At 34.8% G+C, this 24,098-nt stretch overlaps 2 protein-coding genes across 9 annotated transcripts in view; one reads left to right on the top strand and one right to left on the bottom strand.

The window, feature by feature from the left end:
* The window catches only part of Rbcn-3B (WD repeat-containing protein Rbcn-3B), a 185,362-nt gene that overhangs the window by 53,213 nt on the left and 108,051 nt on the right, over positions 1 to 24,098 (top strand). The gene's annotated exons all lie outside the window — the stretch shown is intronic.
* On the bottom strand, positions 17,099 to 22,318 carry CPH4 (cuticular protein hypothetical 4). The gene is made up of 2 exons (XM_073081403.1): positions 22,159 to 22,318; positions 17,099 to 17,882 (listed from the first exon to the last, which is right to left on the bottom strand). The coding sequence occupies exons 1-2, from the start codon at positions 22,168 to 22,170 to the stop codon at positions 17,439 to 17,441; spliced, it is 456 nt and encodes a 151-aa protein (XP_072937504.1). The 5' UTR covers positions 22,171 to 22,318; the 3' UTR covers positions 17,099 to 17,438.

Genomic DNA, 24,098 nt, shown 5'->3' with positions numbered 1-24,098 from the left:
TATTACGGTTCAAGAGATAGAGCCCTGTGACAGATGGTCATATGGAGAGACAGCGGAGCTTTAGTGATAAGGTCCCATTTTTAGCGTTTGGGTTCGAAACTATAAAAATATGTTTATTAAAATGTAAAAAGTTGCAGTGATAGATTTATATTTAGACATGTTAATAGCAAAGAAGTAATTAAAGTGTTCAAAGATATAAATATTAAAACTACTGAGGATTTATGGGGAATGTCTATAAAAATTTGTAGTTTTATTATTGAGACTATAGCTCCTTACTTAGCCAAAATTTTTAATTTATGCGTAGATCATGGTTGCTTTCCTGATCTAATGAAACAAAGTAAGGTCATTCCTCTATTTAAGTCTGGTGACAACAAAGATCCTAGTAATTATAGACCAATTTCTGTTTTGCCTGTTTTTAGTAAAATATTTGAAAAACTAATACTTAATCAATTATTAGTGCACTTTAATTTTTATAATTTATTCCATAATAAACAGTTCGGCTTCACCAAAGGTAGATCAACCGTTGATTAATGCGAAACATTTTTGACGCTTGGGAAGATGCGCAGGATACTATAGGTGTATTCTGTGATCTTTCTAAGGCATTTGATTGTGTAGAACATAAAACTCTCTTGTTAAAGTTGGAATATTATGGTATACGCGGTACGTCTCTAAAACTGCTTAGGTCTTATCTAGATAATAGAGTACAACGAGTTCAGGTTAAGGGACACAAATCGTTAGGTTCTGGTGTTAAAGTAGGCGTCCCACAAGGCTCTATTTTGGGGCCATTCTTGTTTTTGGTATACATTAATGATCTACCGTATGTAATGCAGGACATATCAAAGGTTGTGTTGTTTGCTGACGATACTTCCTTAATATTTAAAGTTAAAAGACAATCTAACGACGTGAGCGCTGTCAATAAAGCACTTGACATAATTCACAACTGGTTTAGCGCAAACAATCTTGTATTAAATAATAAAAAGACTAAATGTGTCCGATTTGCTCTGCCTAATGTTAAAAAGCTGACGATGAATGTTACCCTTAACAATGATCACTTAGAATTTGTAGATGAAACAGTTTTCTTAGGGATAAATTTAGATTCTAAACTACAATGGAGCCCTCAGATAGCAAAGTTATGTAGTAGACTTAGTTCGGCAGCCTATGCGGTAAAGAAGATAAGACATCTTACCGATATACCAACCGCTAGGCTTGTTTACTTTAGTTATTTTCATAGCATTATGTCTTACGGTATTCTGCTGTGGGGTAACGCTGCTAGCATAGATGTCATTTTTATACTTCAAAAACGTGCAATTAGAGCCATTTATAGTCTTCGCCCCCGTGAGTCCTTACGAGAACTGTTTAAATCTATAAATATTTTGACAGTGCCTAGTCAATATATTTATGAAAATATCTTATATGCTCGCAAAAATTATTCTTCTTTGGAAAAAAATTATAATAGGCACAGTCATAATACTAGAAATAAAGATAAATTGGCCATACCTCAATTTAGATTAAGCAAGGTGTGTAATTCTTTTATGGGGAACTGTATTCGTTTCTACAATAAAATACCAAAAGACATTATCGATCTATCCGAGAAAAGGTTTAAATCTACTATAAAATTAACTTTATGTAAAAAAGCTTATTATAATGTAAATCAGTACTTAAATGATAAATCCGTATGGTATGACAACTCCAGCTCCAACATCAAAAATTAATTATATGTACCACTATGTAAAATTGTATATTATTCACTCTTTAAAAGATGCAAATATGCACACGTATGGAGTTTCTTGCGCCGCTTCTTCTCCATAGCGAAATACCTTCCGAAGCGGTGGTAGTTTGTTGACTTTCAAAAAGTATTCTATATGAATCAATTTTGAATAAATGAGATTTGAATTGAGATTTGAATTTGAATTTGAATATCCTTATTTGCGAATCAGAAGTATCACTTCTATAATATATCTCGCAGAGTTTGTATTCAAACTAAATCATAACATTAATTATATAATATACATTTGGAAAAAAATACAAATGTTACAGTTTTAAATTTAAATATGTCCAGAGGGTTTTTAGTGCTTAAGTACGAAAAACAAGACGTTTAAGTAAAATTTTATTTTTATTAATATGAGATTCTAACACAGGATTTTGTATTTTTAATAGGAATTATAAATCCTTAATTTTTTTTTTATATATTTCACTCTCGGGGTCAATTTGAAGTATGAATCCTAGACACGCCTCTGATTTTTAAATATTATAATCACTTGCTTTAAATTTTTAATAATAGAGAAGTGAAGATGAGCATGCAGTCCACCTGATGGTAAGCGGTGTCTGCCGCCCATGGTCATCTGTAATCAACACCAGATACGAGTAATATTAGATTCCTACCTGAGGATTGCGAGAGATGTGCTTCCTCTGAGGACTTAGCTGGAATGCATCGGGAAAGCATATATCCCTTCAAACCTTATAGGCATAATATAAATAAAATACATCATACATAAATCATATTTTTTATTTTGTTATTTACCAATAAAAGGCGTTTGAAAGCCAAAGCCTTGCCGGGTCTCACCATAAATATTCAACGCCCCGCCCATAAGAATGCCCCTAGGTCTATTTTTGAATGATCTAAATTTTAATTGTTTTATTAGTTTTTCTTTCTGTTTTGGTTTTTGTTTCGGTTTATTCAGTTTCAATGTTGGTTGTGGTTTCGGTATTAGTCGTGGTTTCTGGATGGGTTTGAAACCAAACCTGTTCAATTCAGATTCGGGTGTACTTTCCCAGTTAGTTTCGTCAATCGTAGGATCTTCATAATCATACTCAGTTTCTGATGAATCAAACTTTTTAATAAAACTACCTATACCATAGGCCGGTTTACTTGAATAACGCGATTTTGGCATAATACCGTATCCGCCTCTATGTTTTATGCCAGCAGTTAATCCATAGTTATCGGGAACATTCACAGCGAGATCAGTTTCAGAAGGCGTTACTGGAGAGTAAATCGACTCATCACTTCTGACATCCTTCTCACCTAGCTCTGAATCATCAGAATCAATCATTTGATAAAATACATTTTCATTGTCGTCTCCCAATAGCGATTTGATCGATTTATGTTTCAAAAAATCGTCTTTTTTGAGTTTAATTTCACCATGATCCGCAGTAGCTGGTGGCGATGGTAGGATAAGAATTAATGCTGCAAAAATTTTTGGTGGTTTTGAAATAGGCAGAATTAATAGGCGAGTCTCGATAAAAAGACTCACCAATAATTACATAATAATAGTAAACATTACATATACTTTAAAGGTGTGGTTCTACCGGGAAGGTTTTATCTCCAAACCTATTTCTAGCGTGAAACGTTCCCTGCATGTCGGTGGAAGGTCATGGATACCAGTAATGGCTATATTCGATCGGCTTGAGAGAAAATCCTTGTTTTTATGAAGTTGGTTACAATTATTTTTGGCAATGACTTACATTCAGGTGGACTGTATGGTAGTATGTTATTTAAATCTTAAAAAAGTAATTTTCTTACCCAGAACAAACTGAAGGCATATCAACTTCATATAGATAAATTTATATATTTTTCAGAAACCAAAGATATCGACCAAAGTTTGCGAAAAAGTAAATCCTAATGATCAATTACCCAACACACACGCACTTTTTGTCGAATAACAATAATTACCTCATTAAAGAATTACAACATTCAATTAATGTTAACAACACGCAAGATTCAATTAATGTTAAGTGGTTTGAAATAATTACAAAAAATACTTTTAATCTATTCAAATTTTGCTTACCAAGGATCAAAATTTTGTAATTTTGCCTAGAATTTCTAGTTACAAAGTGATCAATTTGTAATTGAAAAATTGACAAATTTGACAATTTAACGTTTGATCTTAACTAAGAAAAATCTTGATAGATTAATTTTTAATAACGGGTGATAGTCAATTAAATCTCATTTTTCTAATCGTTCTTAATCATTATTGTCCCACTGCTGGGCACGGGTCTCCTCTCAGAATGAGAAGCATTAGCCTATAGTCCCACCGCGCTGGCCAAGTGCGTAGTGGTAAAAATTGGTATAGACTTCACATGCCTTAGAGAACTTGTTTTTTTTTAAGACTTCTCAGGTATGCAGGATGTCTTATGATATTTTCCTTCACCATTTAAACAAGTGGTAATGAATTTCTCATACGCACATAATTGAACAAGCCACGAAAAACAAATTATAGTTTCCTAAACTGTTGTTGTATTTTTTCAAATTTCTTAACATTAATTGAATCTAGTATGTTGTTAACAATAATTCAATGTTGTAATTAGTTAATGAGGTAATTATTGATATCCAATAACATAAAAAGTAGGCGTGTGTTAAGTACTTGGTCATTCAGATTTTCTTTTTCCGAAAGATTAGTCGATGTCTTTGTTTTTTTTTTTAAATATATAAATTTGTTTATATGAAGTTGATATGCCTTCAGTTTGTTCTAGGTAAGGAAAATCTTATATATAAAATTCTCGTGTCCCAATGTTAATTACCGCACTCCTCCGAAACGGCTTTACCGAATTTCACCTAATTTTATATGCATATTGCATATTCAGCAGGTCTGAGAATCGGCTACTATCTATTTTCATACCCCTAAGTGATAAGGGTCGTTCACCCTTAACATTTTTTTATTTATATGGCAAGTTGCCGGGTCAGCTAGTATTTTATAAGATTTAAATAACATACTAGCATGCAGTCCCCCTGATTGAAAGGTGTCACAGTCAAGGACATTTGTATCTAACTACATACAAATAAAGGTTTTGTCTGAAGCTGATCATATATGTATTGTAATTATTATTACTACTTCTGAGGACTAAGACTTTAAATATAGGAGTAGCAGACGAGCATGCAATCCACCTGGTGTAATTGGCTACTGCCGTCCAAGGACAACTGTAATCAACCCCAGAGAAGATTATATTCCTACCTGAGGTCGGCCACAAATTCGTCGCTACCACTAAGGACTAAGTTGGAACACATCCTTCAAACCGGAACGCAGAAACGCTTAATACTGCTGTTATTAGGTAGAAATAGGTATGGCGTTGGTGCCGCTCAAGTCGAACCACAAAAGGTTCTTCTACCACCTTATAAACAGTGGTATATAGCGGTCGTATGTTAGTCAGTCGGTATCTACGACCTTCCACCGACATGCAAGAACAGTTTCACGCTAGAAAAGGGTGTGGCGGTAACCTTCTCGGTGGAACCACGCCTTTCAAATATATATAATGTGTACTATAATTATGTAATTAAAAATGCGTTTTTTTGCAAAGACTATTTATTAAGTCTACCTGTTTCAATACCACTTAAAAAATTTCAGCTTTAACCCTTTTTCAACTATCAACACCAGCTTATACCGATCATAATGACCCGACAAACGAAGCCGACGACAATTTAAATGATGATAATTCAGTTATAACCAAACTTAACGATAACTCGTTCCGACGTGAATTTTTGAAACTTAAATTGATTAAATCGCGATTGGGAGATGAAAAGGAAAGTGATGAAAATAGTGATTCTGATGATTCCAAGCTTCGTAATAAAGATTTGAGAAGTGATGAACCGAAATATTTTCTAGAAGCGCCTTCTGAAACTGATCTCGCTGTTGATATTCTAGATAATTATGGATTAAATGTTGGTGTAAAACATAGAGGCGGATACATTATTATACCAGATTCTCGTTATTCAAACAAACCAGCCTATCGTCTAGGTAGGTTAATTAAACGGATTGACTCATCAGAAACTGAGAATGATTATGAACATTTTCCGATTGACGAAACTAACCGGGAAAGTACACCCAAATCAGAATTGAAGAGGTTGCGTTTCAAACCGTTCCAGAAACCACGACGAACACCGGAACCACGACCGACAGTGGAACCAAGTTCGACAATGAAACCGCTACTCACACTTAAACCACGATCGATAATGGAGCCACAACTACCACTTCAACCACAACCAACATTGAAGCCACAACCAATACCAAAATTACGACTGGTACCAAAATCAAAGAAACCGAAGCTAAAACTAGGACAGGAAGAACGCATACAAGGATTAAGGTTTGGACGCTGGAGGCCCCCTTGGAGTATTCCTTTCGGCCCGGGGTTGTATGATAATAATAATTGGGGACATTATGGTCCACCCCCATATGATGACGTTGATGATATTTATTACCAAATAAAATAATTTGTCCAGTGCGAGTCGAACGCGCACTGATCGTTCCGTACAACTATTTCTTTTTAATTATTTTTAGTTTATATCATAGCAGCCACAGACTTAAATTCAGTGCGAAAATTTAAAATGTCTCTCTATAACGTTTTAATAGAAAAAGCGAAAAACACCGGTTTCTTGCATGGCAACCCCCTTTATTTATTTTATTTATTTATTTATTTGTGTACACAGAAACATAATAAAATAAAGAGCATTATAAAGAAATATAGTACAGAGGACTACTTATTCCAAACTGAAATTTCTTCCAGCAGCCCCTATGGTCGGAAAATTTATATGATAGCAAATATAATGTGCACAAAATGGATAAGGAAAGATATATATCATAGACATATAAATATATACAAATACATACACAAAATATATACAATAATATATACACATAATATAAACATACACATATATACTTAATTATGACAGAGATAAATAGTGCTCTTTTACTTTTCTTTTGAACAAAGAGATATTGTTAGAGAGACGAATATGGGGCGGTAGTGAATTCCATAATCTGCATGGACGGAAAAGGAGCGGGAGTAGAAAGAAGTTTTGTGGGAAGGATAATTAAGAAGGGATTTCAGATGAGATCTACAGGGTGCCAGAGAAGGCCGTGTATACGAAAAACGGCGTTTCAGATAAGAGGGAGAGGATGGATTTTTTAGGATATTATAAAGGAGACAGAGGATACGAGTATTCCTGCGAAAACGGATTGGGAGCCACTTGAGATCCTTGCGGAAATGGGAGACGCGATCGAACTTTCTTAAACCAAAGATGAACCTAATACACAGATTTTGCAAGCGCTCAAGTTTATTTAATAGCTCCTCTGTGGCATCCAAATAGCAAGCGTCCGCGTAATCTAAAATCGGTTGAATAAGAGTTTGAGTTAGAGAAACTTTTGTTTTAAAGGGCAAGAAACCTTGAAGACATTTAAGCGAGTGTAGAGAAAAGTAGACCTTGCGACTTACTTCTCGCACATGTGTATCCCACGATAAATTGGCATTCAAAGCAACACCAAGGTTTTTAACTGTGTTAGATAATTGGATTTGAACACCATCAATAATTATTTTTGGTAATGTACTAAAATCCAGTAAATTTCGATGGTATCTACTACCAATAATAATTGCTTGCGATTTTCTGGGATTCACCAAAATACCGAATGATTTAGCCCATTCACTTATCCGCGAGAGATCATTATTTAATACGTTAATTTCGCTAACGGCGTTAAGTACAGTGAAGTGACGGTATAGCTGCAAATCATCTGCATAAAGATGGAAATTTGAGGAAATTATTTTTGTAATGGAATTAATGAAAATAGAGAAAAGTAATGGAGAGAGAACGCCACCCTGAGGAACACCAGCAGTGAGCTCACACCAGTCCGAGAAATACTCCCCCTGGGAGACCCGCTGTGATCGTCCTCGAAGATAGGAATTAAACCATGTAACGGCAGAAGATGAGACATTAATAGAACTGAGAACTCCAGTAAGGATGTCGAAGTCTACGGAAGTAAAAGCACTGCTGAAGTCCAATAGAACCAGTACAGTAAGAGATTTGTTCTCAATCGCCCACCGAACATCATCAGTGACATTCAGCAGCGCAGTTACGGTGCTATGACCGGGCCGGAAACCAGATTGGTAGGGGCTGAGAAGAGAATTATTAATTAGAAAAGTGGAAAGTTGCTTGCGGACAATGTGCTCAAGTACTTTTGAAAGAAATGGCAGGATAGAGATAGGACGGAAATCCGTAAATGAAACGGGGTTCGTGTTTTTCGGCAAAGAGATAATGTTTGCCTGCTTCCAGACGATAGGGAAGGTACAGGAGGATAAAGAAAAATTCAATATATGGGAAATTATAGGGAGGATATTATCAAGGATTAATATGATCATTTTTGAGCACAAATTGTCATTTCCAACCGCGGTCGAAGTTATAGATTTAATTGCTTTTTTAACGTCTTCTTCCGTAGCTACCGTGAGGCTAAAAGGTGAACAAGATGGTTTTGGGATATTGGAAAGTGTTAATAATGTTTTGTTTTTAGTGACGGGATCCAAACAATAAGGCAAAAGAGAGAAATATTTATTTAATTGATTTAGGTCCAAGCCACTATTAACAAAAGACGCAGACTTGCATATTCCTACAGATTTAAGGAACCTCCAAGCCTCAGCGGAGCTACGGTTAACAAGAGAGTCGTGGAAGTAGCGTCTCTTTGCATCCCTACACAGACGATTACAGCGATTCCGTAAGCACTTAAACGTGGTCAGATTCTGCTCAGAAGGACAACGTTTTTAACCTTTTTTTGGCCTTATCTCTAAGTGCCATACATTCTTTAATAGCAGAAGTAAGCCATGGAGCTGGAGCGTGCTTAACCTTAACGCGTTTAAGAGGTGCATGGCTGTCGTACAATTTGAGAATTTGGTGATTGAATTCACGGACTTTGTCATCTATGTTGACGCTATTTATGAGTGCTACCCAGTCAATAGCATCAGCATCACGTCGCAATGCCTCCAAGTCAATGCCCTTGTAACTGCGAAGTGTGAGATATTGCGATCTACGCTTAGAAGTACGAATGTGATACGATAAATACACAAGATCGTGATATGAAAAAGAAGAAGTGAGTTGCCCATGTGTATCGACGTTACCAGGTGAAGAAACAATCATGAGATCAAGGAGAGACGGGGTGCAATTTGGAAAATGATGAGTTGGCCCAAGTGGCAGAATCTGAAGATTATATGAAGCTAGAAGAGATTGCAATTTTAATGCACGAAAGTCATTTTTTAATAAGCATGTGTTAAAATCTCCCATTAATAGGATGTGGTCAAAAATGGGGCACATATCAGCTAAAATGTCATCTAAAGTGCTAAAGTAATGAATATTGAGATTAGGACAATATAATACCCCTAGTAACACTTTAGATGAGTGAAGCGTAAGTTCAAGAAACAGGTATTCAGCTGATTCACTGTATTGTGAAGGAGAAGCACTCACCACCTTAAACGGTATGTCAGCGCGTAGGTAAATACATACACCTCCACAGCCTTTACCTGTTCTATCATTACGTATAAGGGCGTATCCTGGTAACGCGAACTGGGAGGAAAGAAGAGAGGGTTTGAGAAAGGATTCCGAAATTAGTAACGCGTCCAAGTGTGTGGTACTAAAGGATGCCAGAAGATCAGAATAATGTGCAGGAATACTTTGCGCATTTATATGAGCAACATTAAAATTGGTTAAGTAACTGGAGTAAGAAGCGGAAATTTGTTCATGCAGAGTTAGACAAGCGGAAGAAGCGTCACTGTCCGCACTAACAAAGCTACAGGATGACGAAGAGCAGGAGAAAAAACTATCATTAATATCAATTAAGTCATTCATAAGTAATAATTAAGTTATAGAAATAATAAAACTAATTTATATAAATATAACAATAAATATTTAAATATACATACAATTTTGTTTAACGAATGAAAAATATATAATATGTGCATAGACCCCTAGCACTCCCCATTAGGGTTGGTGAAAGAAATATCTTACAATGACATCTACTTTCAGAAGAATCATATTTCTGAAAATAAACCATTTTAAAGAAATGATGAATACACATGACACTTAACAAGACATTAAATACATACACAAAACAGAGAAAACATAAAAACAAAAATTAAAAAAAAAAAAAAAAAAAAAAAACAACCCCTTTGTTTTAAGCATTTTGATTACAGCGACCACCCTTATAAAACCTCTGTTAAAATCAGGTGTCTATTCATTAAAGGTGGTAGAACCCTTTGTAGTTAGACTCCGGCGGCACCACCGCCACACCTATTTCTACCTAATAACAGCAGTGTTAGGCGCTGCTGTTGGTAGATGTTGCTTTTCCGAGGCGTTCCAGCTTCGTCCTCATGGGTAGCGGCGCATCTGTGGCCGACCTGAGGTAGGAATATCTAATCCTATCTGGGGTTGATTACAGATGTCCATGGCGGCAGTAACCACTTATCATCATATTACGGTTCAAGAGATAGAGCTCTGTGACAGACGGTCATACGGACAGACAGCGGAGCTTTAGTGATAAGGTCCCATTTTTACCCTTTGGGTTCGAAAGAATAAAAATATGCGTACACTTGTTCGCAAATTAGAAGTATCACTTCTATAATATATCTCGCAGAGTTTGTATTCAAACTAAATCAAAACATGCCTATATAATTATATAATATACATTTGGAAAAAATACAAATGTTACAGTTAAATATTTAAAGAAGTATAACTTCGCTACAATATGTACAGAAGATTTTTAGATCTTATGTACGAAAAACAAGACGTTTAACTAAAATTTTCTTTTTATTCATATGAGATTTCAACACAGGTTTTTGTATTTTTAACAAGAACTCTAAATCCTTAATTATTACTTATTTTACTATATTTCATTCTCGGGGTCAATTTGAGGTTTGTATCCTAGACACACCTCTGATTTTTCAAATATTATAATCACTTGCTTTAAATATTTAATAATAGAGAAATGAAGATGAGCATGCAGTCCACCTGATGGTAAGCGTTGTCTGCCGCCCATGGCCATCTGTAATCAACACCAGATAATATTAGATTCCTACCTGAGGTTTGCGACAGATGTGCTTCCTCTGAGGACTTAGCTGGAATGCATCGGGAAAGCATATCTCCCTTACTACTTCCTACAAATCTTAGAGGCATAAAATAAATAAAATTCATCATACATAAATCATATTTTTTTATTTTGTCATTTACCAATAAAAGGCGTTTGAAAGCCAATACCTCTCCAGGCCTCACCATAAATATTCAATCCCCCGCCCATAAGAATGCCCCTAGGTCTATTTTTGAATGATCTAAATTTTAATTGTTTTATTAGATTTTATCTCTGTTTTGATTTTTGTTTCGGTTTATTCAGTTTCAATGTTGGTCGTGGTTTCGGTATTAGTCGTGGTTTCTGGATGGGTTTGAAACCAAACCTGCGCTATTCAGCTTCTGGTGTACTTTTCCGGTTAGTTTCGTCAATCGCAGGATCTTCATAATCATACCCAGTTTCTGATGAATCAAACTTTTTAATAAAACTACCTATACCGTAGGCCGGTTTACTTGAGTAACGCGATTTTGGCATAATACCGTATCCGCCTCTATGTTTTATGCCAGCAGTTAATCCATAGTTATCGGGAATATTTGCAGCAAGATCAGTTTCAGAAGGCGTTAGTAGAGAGTAAATCGATTCATCACTTCTGACATCCTTCTCACCTAGCTTGGAATCATCAGAATCAATCATTTGATAAAATACACTGTCATTGTCGTCTCCCAATGGCGATTTGATCGTATTATGTTTCAAAAATCGCCTTTTATTAGTTTAATCTCACCATGATCCGCAGTAGCTGGTGGCAATGGTAGGATAAGAATTAATGCTGCAAACATGTTTGATGGTTTAGAAATAGGCAGACTTAATAGGCGAGTCTCGATACAAAGACTCACCAATAATTACATAATAATAGTAAACATTACATATACTTTAAAGGTGTGGTTCTACCGGGAAGTTTTTATCTCCACACCTATTTCTAGCGTGAAACGGTCCCTGTATGTCGGTGGAAGGTCATGGATACCAGTTATGGCTATATACGATCGGCTTCAGAGAAAATCCTTGTTTTTATGAAGTTGGTTACAATTAGTTTTCACTATGACCACTTACATTCAGGTGGACTGCATGGTAGTATGTTATTTAAATCTTAAAAAAGTAATTTTCTTACCCAGGACAAACTGAAGGCATATCAACTTCATATAGATAAATTTATATATTTTTCAGAAACCAAAGACATCGACCAATGTTTGAGAAAAAGTAAATCCTAATGATCAATTACCCAACAAACACGCACTTTTTATCGAATAACAATAATTACCTCATTAAAGAATTACAACATTCAATTAATGTTAAGTGGTTTGAAATAATTACAAAAAATACTTTTAATCTATTCAAAGTTTGCTTACCAAGGATCAAAATTTTATAATTTTGCCTAGAATTTCTAGTTACAAAGTGATCAATTTGTAATTGAAAAATTGACAAATTTGACAATTTAACGTTTGATCTTAACTAAGAAAAATCTTGATAGATTGATTTTTAATAACGGGTGATAGTCAATTAAATCTCATTTTTCTAATCGTACTGAATCATCCTTATCATCAACCCATTATTGTCCCACTGCTTGGCACGGGTCTCCTCTCAGAATGAGAAGCATTAGCCTATAGTCCCACCGCGCTGGCCGAGTGCGTAGTGGTAAAAATTGGTATAGACTTCACATGCCTTAGAGAACTTGTTTTTTTTAAAGACTTCTCAGGTATGCAGGATGTCTTATGATATTTTCCTTCACCATTTAAACAAGTGGTAATGAATTTCTCATACGCACATAATTGAACGATTAGAGTTGAGGTGACTGTGAGATAACTGAAAAATTAGCCTGGGATTTGAACCTCAGACCCCTTGATCAAGAGGCAGAGTTTCTTAACAACTAGGCGATCAGTGCTTTGTCTATTGTTCGTAAAAGCCACGAGAAACAAATTATAGTTTCCTAAACTGTTGTTGTATTTTTTTCAAACCACTTAACATTAATTGAATCTAGTATGTTGTTAACATTAATTCAATGTTGTAATTAGTTAATGAGGTAATTATTGATATCCAATAACATAAAAAGTACGCGTGTGTTAAGTACTTGGTCATTCGGATTTTCTTTTTCCCAAACATTGGTCGATGTCTTTGGTTTTGGAAAAATATATAAATTTATCTATATGAAGTTGATATGCCTTCAGTTTGTTCTAGGTAAGGAAAATCTTATGTATAAAATTCTCGTGTCACAGTGTTAGTTACCGTACTCCTCCGAAACGGCTTTACCGAATTTCACCAAATTTTATATGCATATTCAGTAGGTCTGAGAATCGGCTACTATCGATTTTCATACCCCTAAGTGATAAGGGTTGTTCACCCTTAACATTATTTTATGTTTATGGCATCACGACGTTTGCCGGGTCAGCTAGTATTTTATAAAATTTAAATAACATACTAGCATGCAGTCCACCTGATTGTAAGGTGTCACAGTCAAGGACATTTGTGACTAACTCCATACAAATAAGGGTTTTGTCTGAAGCTGATTAAATATGTATTGCTACTTCTGAGGACTAACATTTTTTAAAATATAGGAGTAGCAGACGAGTATGCAGTGCACCTGATGTAATTGGCTACTGCCGTCCAAGGACAACTGTAATCAACCCCAGATAAGATTATATTCCTACCTGAGGTCGGCTACAGATGCGTCGCTACCACTAAGGACTAAGTTGGAACACATCCTTTAAACCGTAACACAGAAGCGCTTAACACTACTGTAATTAGATAGAAATAGGTGTGGCGTTGGTGCCGCTCAAGTCGAACCACAAAAGGTTCTTCTACCACCTTATAAACATTGGTATATAGCGGTCGTATGTTAGTCAGTCGGTATCTACGACCTTCCACCGACATGCAAGAACAGTTTCACGCTAGAAAAGGGTGTGGCGGTAACCTTCTCGGTGGAACCACGCCTTTCAAATATATATAATGTGTACTATAATTATGTAATTATAAATGCGTTTTTTTGCAAAGACTATTAAGTCTACCTGTTTCAATACCACTTCAAAAATTTCAGCTTTAACCCTTTTTCAACTATCAACACCAGCTTATGCCGATCATAATGACCCGGAAAACGAAGCCGATGACAATTTAAATGATGATGATTCAGTTATAACCAAACTTAACGATAACTCGTTCCTACGTGAATTTTTGAAACTTAAATTGATTAAATCGCGATTGGGAGATGAAAAGGAAAGTGCGTTTGATGAAAATAGTGATTCTGATGATTCCAAGCTTCGTTATAAAGATTTGAGAAGTGATGAACCGAAATATTTTCTAGAAGCGCCTTCTGAAACTGATCTCGCTGTTGATATTCTAGATAATTATGGATTAAATGTTGGTGTAAAACATAGAGGCGGATACATTATTATACCAGATTCTCGTTATTCAAATAAACCAGCCTATCGTCTAGGTAGGTTGATTAAACGGATTGACTCATCAGAAACTGAGAATGATTATGAACATTTTCCGATTGACGAAACTAACCGGGAAAGTACACCCAAATCAGAATTGAAGAGGTTGCGTTTCAAACCGTTCCAGAAACCACGACGAACACCGAAACCACGACCGACAGTGGAACCAAGTTCGACATTGATACCGCTACTCACACTTAAACCACGATCGATAATGGAGCCACAACTAGCACTTAAACCACAACCAACATTGAAGCCACGACCGATACCAAAATTACGACTGGAATCAAAACCAAAGAAACCGAAGCCAAAACTAGAACAGAAAGAACGCATACGAGGATTAAGGTTTGGACCCTGGAGACCCCCTTGGAGTATTCCTTTCGGCTCGGACTTGGTTGTTTATAATAATAATGACTGGGGATATTATAATTCACCCCCATATCATGACGTTAATAATTTTTATAACAAAATAAAATAATTTGTCCAGTGCGATTCGAACGCGCACGGAGGGTTCCGTGCAACCAATTTTTTTATTTTTAGTATATATCGTAGCAGCCATAGAAGTAAATTCAGTGCGAAAATTTAAAATGTCTTTCCCTATAACTTTTAGTACAAAAAACGAAAAATACGGGCTTATTTTATATTGTATGATGATTGGTGACACATAAACAAGGAATTTAAGTAAAATTTTATTTTCATGAATATGAGCGGTTTCACTCAGGATTTTGTAAAAATAACACTAGATCAAATATTTAATTTATCTCGTATCGCTAACTTCATAAATATTGTTTATTCTTTGTAAACTCTGTATGACGTCATCGGCTATCCCGGGAGGGCGAATAGATTGATTTGTAATTTTAACTAGGTATCATCATATAAAAATGTAAATTGTACTTTTGACAAATGCTAATTGAATTTTTTTAATGTAAAAACTTTTGCCTATGTTTATTAACACGCTTTTATTAGCTTCGGTTGTATCAATGTATGTATGTATGTAACGGAATCTATGAGCTCAATTTTCACCAATTTCCACAATTATGATTAATTTGAAACTTTGCACACGTGTCAAGGACCGATGACAATGCAATAATTTGATAACAGTTTCCCATTATCCTTATAAGATTAATTGATTCCCCAATTTATGAGTTTGTCACAGACTAAACAATTAAAAATAAATAATAGTTTAAGAAACTAAAAAAAAACGCTTTTATTGCTAATCGAACTAAAAACTAGAAAATAATTTCATTTATTAAAATAATAATTCAATTCAGAGTAAAAAGCGTAAAAAGTAGCCTTTGCACTAAATTTGAAATATAACCTTACTAGTTTTTGCGGTCTCGCCCGCGTTTAAAATAAAATAATATGACATACTAACATACATAAAATTGAAAAATCGTACCTTCATTGGAATGACAGTGGCGCCATCTGGCAAAAATTGGTCGTACCAACTCTGAAACTTTCGTGGGCTCATGGACAACAACTTTACTAAAGATCATCACTTGATCAAATACATAGTTTACGATTCAATCCTTACTAATATCGATTAAAATAATCGATTTTTTTGGTCCAAAAGATCGATTCTCCGATTAATCGATCTTAGACCGTCATCCCTAGTTCCCATGGGATATCGTGATAAAATCTATCTTATGTCCTCAGACTATCTTTGTACAAAATTTCATCAAAATCGGTTCAGTGGCTTAGGCGTGAAGAAGAGACAACCAGACAGACAGACAGAGTTACTTTCTGATTTATAATATTAGTAAGGAGTAAGGATTCATTAAAATCGGTTCAGTGGCTTAGGCGTGAAGAAGAGACAACCAGACAGACAGACAGACAGAGTTACTTTCGGATTTATAATATTAGTAAGGATGTATTATATTTTGTGTGCATGAATAATTAAATTAATTGATTAATTTAAATTACACCCTTACAGGGTTTCATGCCACTGTATCAAAATTTGTAACACCTTTTTATGTGATAACCACATGACGTAATAAACATTATGATTATGGTTTATGTAACGGTGGTTCTGAGGGGGCAACTGGAGGTTCGCTTCCAGGCACGCCTCCTCTGTTATTTTGGTTTTGCAGTAATTTCTTTTTTGCATTATTAGCACAATTTACCGAAACGAATCGTTTGAAAATTAGATTCTTGTATTGAATAATTAGAATTTGATTTTACGTTCACTATGAAAAATATTCATATATTTTTTCTCGTCTAAAATTAGATTTCAAATTGTTAATATCGCCTTGTTTGGAAGAGCGGGGTACCCAGTAACACAGGTTTTTCAACCCAGTACAGGGGCCCTTGCCACTAGTATTGTAGACTCCATTTGAATGTAATAAACTATTTTTGTTTTATTTTATTTATTTAATTACGGTCGTGGATATAAATAAATATATATTGAGCAATGAATAAATTGGGTACCATATAATTTTTGGCGATTTATTAAGAAGGGAAGCATGTGAAGCAGGGTAATCAAAAACCCTTTAAAATGCTTTCGAGTTCGAATGGTCCTTAAATGCGTGTCAATTTGAAAAATAATGATTGAATCCAGTTATTTCCAGTTGTCAGTACTCACACTAGAATTCCTTGTCTCATATTTCACAAACATAGACCAATGTCTATGTGTATGTCTGTGTCAGGCAATCCTGACACAAAGTAGTTAAATAAGTAAAAATGAAAATTTTCGTTTTTTGTGATATACTCGTATGTATCATATGAAAATGATTTTTTTGTAGAATTTTGTATAGTTTACTAGACTGATTTTAGAATTTATGATATAGGTATAGAAATAAAAGAGAGGTGTTTGTAAAAAATGTGTTTATTTACACTTTGGCAGTGATGGCATGAGATTCACTTATTTACAAAGAGAGTTACTATGAGACCTTTGTGGTATTTTTTCCATTGAGCAATCGGTTCCTTTGTATGAGGATGAGGTTATCGGGAGATACGCCGACTGTGAACTGGCAGCATTGGACATGCCGCCCAGTGTTGCGAGAACAACCGGCTGCGTCCGCAGCATTTTCGATCGGATTTTTAAAGACGAAAGCTTGATAGAGGTTTAGAAGAAGAAAAATCTGATCAAAAATACTACAGTACTAGTTTTCTAGGCGTTATGGATGGTGATCGCCTTAGAGGAGCCGGTTTACCAGCCGTGGTAAGCGAGACCGTTGTAGCCGAGTCCGTGGACGCCGTAGCCGGCGTAGGCGAGGGGAGCGTTCCAGCCGGCGTAGGCCAGAGGAGCTGCGGCAACGTGGGCGGCGCGGACGGCAGCAGCGGCACCGTTGACAGCAGCGGCTTGGCTCTGCGCGGCGGCGACGTAGTTCTGGGTAGCGGCAACACCGTTCCAGTAGGCGTTCTCGTGGAGGTCGCGGTTGCTCTCGGCGACTTGGCGGGCTGCCTCAGTGTTGTATTGGATCGCGGCCTCCGCGGCGCGGGCCTGGCCCTCTACGGCGGCGCGGGTGTGGTCCTGGGCCACGACCGCGGCGTCGATGGCGGCGGCCTGCACGTCACCGGCGTTGGCGCCGTACACCAGTGGGGCGAGGATGGCGCTAGCCGAAGCATAGCCGAGGAGGGCGACGAAAGCGATCTGGAAACGTTTTTTTTATTAGTCGGTTGGCTTTATGAATCAGCAGTTTGACAATATACATTGATATAATGACTAAACATTGAACACGACGATCCATTTAGGGATCGTTCGCTCAAAAGAAATGACGAACCAAACTGAATCTATTGTGTAGAGGATTAATGGGAATGATGAATTCATATTACAATGAAGATCAGAGTGAATAGCAAGTTTGCTTTTCCTTTAGATTTGAGTTGTAAGGTACATTCATTTCACGATTCAGATATTTATAGCACCTAAAACATTGTTAATTCAAACATCCGATCGTAAGTCAACAAGCATAGGCGTAGTTCCTTTTCTATGAATGATTTGCATAAATATTTGGCTACTGCAATACAATGTTGTTTCGTAATGTTCCTTCGCACTAAGGTCATGTACGCACCGCTAAGTTGAAGTCATATTAAAATTATTTATGGTCTCAGTACATATAGTAATTGAATTCAGCGCCATCTATAACACTTAATTGATTTTTTTAAACAACAATATTTTTTAATGTGTTATAGTTTTAATATTACTTATCAGTATTATTCGGGAAATTTTATAATTTCTCTATAAGTGTTTACAATCTTTCAAGGAATTAAGTTACAATAATTTGCGTTGATAAGATTAAAATGCGACCTACATACAGCAATTAAATCTAATTTACTTCTAAAACTACTGATTTATTGCTTATTAATTGACCCAATACTGTTTTTTAATAACTTAATTGGCTGTTTGATTAGTGTGACTTTGGCCATGCGTTTGTTCATCGGGGTAAAAATGGCGATGTCAAAATACAATTTGGCGGGAATTATCGTAACAGCTGCGCGATCGGAAACACGTTGCGTAAATTGTCGAATTTTGCGATGCGTTCAAGTTAATTTGTATAATTGGTGCGGAGGTTAATTGTGCAATGTTTGTATTGAATATGCGTAGTTTCGTAAAGGTACTTGTGAATATTTTCGCGCGCAGTAGTAAATAGCGATGTTACAGTTACATAAAAAAATAATTGACCAATGTAAATGCAAGGAAATTAATCGAATTAGAACTTTTTCAAGTAAAATAAAAACATTAAAAATGTTCGCGCTTTCTCTGTTCTTTGATTTGATTATTTATGAATTTTTCGCGACAATTATTGTGTTTTTAAAATCCAATTTACTAACTGTCAGTAACTCATACATAATTAGTTACCGGATACATTTTTTTCGAGTCTTCTAGTCGTAAAAAATATTAGGCTTAGAAACGTAAGCGGAATTTTGCGATTGATTTTTTATCACTACAAACTTATTATTCTCACGATTGCTTTACATAATTAATTAGTTTAAGGATAAATAAATTATGTTAATGAATCTTTAGTAAAAGATTATACATAAAAAATACTTTTATGTCGCTTATATGGATAACATTAAGAAGGTATAGTTCGCGCCAAACCGCTAGTCCACTCTGAAGTAGTTGCGAGCAGATGTAGTCATACAATTTCCTATGGTGACGCGACTCATTCCTATGTTCAGAGCGGACTAGCAGTTTTGCGCGGACAGTATCTACCAAAGAAATCTGCTCATTATTTTTTAAAGATCAGACAATGTAATTTCGAAATATCGCTACATATTTAAATCCTGACCTAACCTAACACGTAATATGTGACAACCATTATTAAAACTAAAGTGACACGTGATAGACCTCACAGATAAACAATGGCGCCATACAAGTCATGTCACGTCCGCCATTACGTTTCTTGGACCGTTTTCCCGCCCTTGACCGAGAACGCGTTAAGAATATAAATCATCACCGCAAAGTGTCATTTATGATATAGAACATAAATATATTTCAATTACAATACATATTATTTTGAATTAGACTGATTAATTACATGTTTTATGATTTACTCAAATGTCTCAAATGTTTGTGTCCCTAAAATTTAGAAAAAAAAAAACGATTTACTGACGTTTTTTACACAACATTGCATTTAAAAGTATTTTTATACGCAAAGTTCCTAATTTATATAAGAGCGAAGCCTAGTAGGGTTTTATTGAGCAAATATATTTTTGCACCTGTTGTAACTTACGAGGCTGTCGTAATAGTTGACAGGTGTCAAATGAGGTTGGCATAATGCGTTTGGACTGTAGAATGTGTGTGCTATTGTCTCATATTGTCATCGAGATGCATCTAGAATATATTATATTTATTACTAGCAGACCCGGCAAACTTTGTACCGCCTCAAAATCTATTTATCAAATTGATTTCATATAAAATATAGCTTATGTTACTCGTGGATAATGTAGCTTTCGAATGGTGAAAGAATTTTTAAAATCGGTCCAGTAGTTTTTGAACCTATTCATTACAATCAAACAAAGTTTTCCTCTTTATAATATTAGTATAGATGTAGTATTTGTCAGCCAAGTTTAGTTATTGTAATGGCCCCATGAGTTATTATAATGACTTTTTCTGTTTTTGTCAGTATGCCAAATTATTACGTCATTAACTTATGATTTTTTCGGCATATACTAATAAAAAAAATGTTTAATATGTTACATAAAAACTTAAATGGATTTTTCAAATTGTGGCAAAAATATTTAGCTACAGGCATTTTTATCGAATCGTAGATCTATTATCGAAATTATATAATCGATTTCGATGTTCAATTTGAGTCATCAAAGTGTGAGTGGACTATAACTAATGACAATGTATAAGAATAGTTATTTAGTAATTACCATAACACCTAGCCCAGTTCTATCTTAATTTAATATACTGACGTTATAAATATTCATTTACTGAAATTACATTCTAGGCCGTATCAATGTCGCACGTTAATAGAGCACGGTACGTTCACATTATTATTTTATCTGTGCGTATGTCACAAGTAAATTATAGTCTGTGGACATGTCAGTTGTCAAGTGATTTCCTTTTTTTTTACGGTCAATTTCGGCCTGATATTTGCAAACTTTTGTCTAATGTTTTTTATACGGTCTTGAATTCTATTATTCTGAGCAAATATTAATTTCAATTTAGTCTTCTCATATTTAGTCATAATATTTTGATTAATGCTAATTTTATATTTGTTTATTAATTTATAACTACCCATTAATTAATAAAAAGGAATGCGTTATAATGGCCGATTAAAATTATATAGTTTGTACTAATAAAGTTACAATTATTACTATTAAATACTTTATAGTTGTAGTATTAAATAATATGCTCTAACAGAATCCGGTTCTACTTAGCAATTAGATCAGATATTATTTAAGGCGCGAATAATTTGTACATTCTGTTTTGGATAGCGAGTGGGCGGCATTTAGACGGCGGATTGACGGCTGTCATTTTTAATGTTTGACAAAGGTATTTCATTGTTAGGACAAGTTCTAAAAAATATTAATTGAGATTGTATCGTTAATTTAAATGTTTTTTTAGAGATATGTACAATACTCCTGTTATATGTTTTCTTGTATATTGAGATATTACAATGGTACGGTTACTATGATGTATTCTACAATTCGATATGTTTCAATTGTAGTATCGTTTTTTACAAATTTAACAGATTTTTTATAAATACACAAAAAGTACACAAAAAGTACAGTGAAATATTCTTTTTCTTTGGTCTCCTAGGACGTCTCGTATTAATTATATCAAAGGGCACATTTTAATAAAACTTTTAACAATTGAAAATTTCTTGAAAGAAGATATTTTGGGGGGATTCGGTTTTATGACGTAATGTATTAAAGTTTCAATAAAAGCAATGCACATATATAATAACGTTTTGACAATATAACAAAAGAGGTTAGTATACTTAAACATTGGAAAATTATTATTAATTGTTATTAAATCTTGCAATATAAAAAGTAGTATAAGTAGATTAGAAAAAAGAAAAAAATCTATCATCTAGTGACATTATTGGAGGTCATTACGTTTGAAAATGGAAAAAGAATGTTAACGACGAGTTTAATTAAGTTAGTTTTATGTTATAATATACTGAGAACGTACATTGCAACGTTTACTCAGTAATAATTGCCACTTATTAAAAAATAATTAATAATAGTAAGGATTTGCGAACAAGATCCTTTCAACACTGTAACAGTTAATTTAGTTAATTGTAGCAAATTGGCTGTTTACACTAATTACTGTGGCATTTTTAAAAACAAAAAAACATTAATTGTCTATTTGACATCTGTCAAGCGCCATAGACAATTGGCGCCCTGTCACAATGACGGATTTTGTTTCTTTTTTTCTAAATAAGAATTCGAATGATAAGGAGTCGATACAGTACCAGAAATCTCATCTTGCACTTCTTTGTCAGACTGCTAGATAGCTACTGAATACTGTTGAGTGCGAAGCGATGTCTTTTATACGCGCGATCGCATAGGCGAAGTTCATATTGAAAGTGCCCAGTAATCAGTGTACAATAAGGTGCCTACTCGTTTGTCTTGCGGTCCATAAAAGGTATAGATACGGCTCTATTTTTTACCGAACCCGCCCCGATGCAAGTTTTTAATTAGTGATCTATTTGGTAATTTTATGTTGACAATTGTTACCGCATAAGTTGTTCAAGGAATGCGGTGTTTGTATGAGAATGTCTCTATTAATGAGTAGAATAGTAGTACGAGTAGTATGATGTGTCAGATGTAAAGTGTTTTTTTTTAGTTAAAACACTATCGTGATTAAGTACTAATTGATTAATATTTTTGTATTTATTATTTATTTTTTGTACGTAATTTATATTTGAAATTATTGATATGTATATATATCATTACTTATTATATCAAATGTATTTCTTACGAGCGATCGACATTTTACAATTTTTGTAACTAAAAAAATGTCAATTTCGATCGATCGATTGGTAAGTAAAACTTGGATAGATTGATTATTAAAGACAGGCAAGGAGTACATACGTAACACAAACCTTCAATACTATAAAATATTACAAAAAATATTTTTAAATGATGTATTCCTTATATGAAGACATTGTGTAGTTTGATGAATCAGTTTGGTGAAATTTACACATTTTTGAAAAAAAAAAACTCGGGAATTTTCGGGGATTCAATCACGTGTGTTTGCTCACGATGTCTTTCTTCACCATTAAAGCATGTGATAATTAATTTCTACGCACATAACTTCGAAAACTCAAAAATACGTGTATTTTATGCATTTTGAAGTTAATGAGGTGTTATTTCAAGGTTGTGGAATTTGGGGCAGGGATCAACTTGAGTGACCACACCTTTTCTGTGCGAATACCGGTTCAATGTCCTTTGGAACTAGTGTTGTTCTATGGGTTTCTTTGTGTCGTAAGTGGAACTGATGAATAATATACTTATTTTCTTCAGCAGCCATATGTGCCTATAGTAAATTACTATGTAATGTATATAGTTTGTTTTTGTGGTAGCTTATGATGAAGGTGATTGAATCCTGAGGGGTTGGACTACGGAGGCACCACCACTACACCTATTTCTGGTTAACAATAGCTTTGTTATGTGTTGCTGTGTTGATTGAACTTTGAAAAGTGTGGTAAGGTCATAGATTGGTAAAGATACTTCGCCGCCTTGATATTGAATGAAGCCAGAAACAGCTTATTAGTAAGTTATTTTTTTTAATTCTTGACAAATAAAATTTTTTTTAGAGAAAATTTATGAATGAATAACTAATACTGCGTAATTTACATAATAAATAAATAATTATTTCAAATATTTTAGGGACATTTTAGCACGGAGACGTGGCAAAACATTTTTACGCGACTATTTCAATTCTCAAAACTGGGTACATTTTCTTGTTAGGAGTGAGTAATCTTTACTAATCTATGGGTAAGGTAGATACAATTTTGTAGCCTACCTGAGGTTCTCATATTTTATCTGGGGTTGCTAACGGATCTCCTTGGGATGCAGTAGTCACACGGATGGACTGCATGCTCATTTGCTATTTCAATTAAAAAACAAACTCAGAAGTTACTTAATTCCACATAGCACGTATAGTAAAATAGTACTAAGAGCGTCTTATATTTATACTTTCTAAATTAAGAAGTAGGTACAATGCAACTCCACCACCTTTAAGATCCACCTTTAAGATTATTATAATAGACCTCATCTTTCATTAGTATCTTTTGAGGAAGGTGATAGAACGCTCTGTGGTTAGACTCCGGCCGCACCACCGCCACACCAATTTCTGCTTAATAATAGCATTAAGCGCTGCTGTGTTCTGGTTTGACGACTGTAGTGA

The sequence above is a fragment of the Epargyreus clarus genome, unplaced genomic scaffold (genome assembly GCF_041222505.1).
Source record: "Epargyreus clarus isolate Ecla_fem2 unplaced genomic scaffold, WU_Ecla_fem_2.2 ptg000016l, whole genome shotgun sequence".
NCBI lineage: Eukaryota > Metazoa > Arthropoda > Insecta > Lepidoptera > Hesperiidae > Epargyreus > Epargyreus clarus.
Note: the sequence above shows the minus strand (reverse complement) of the source record. Positions and strands in the feature narration are given on the sequence as shown.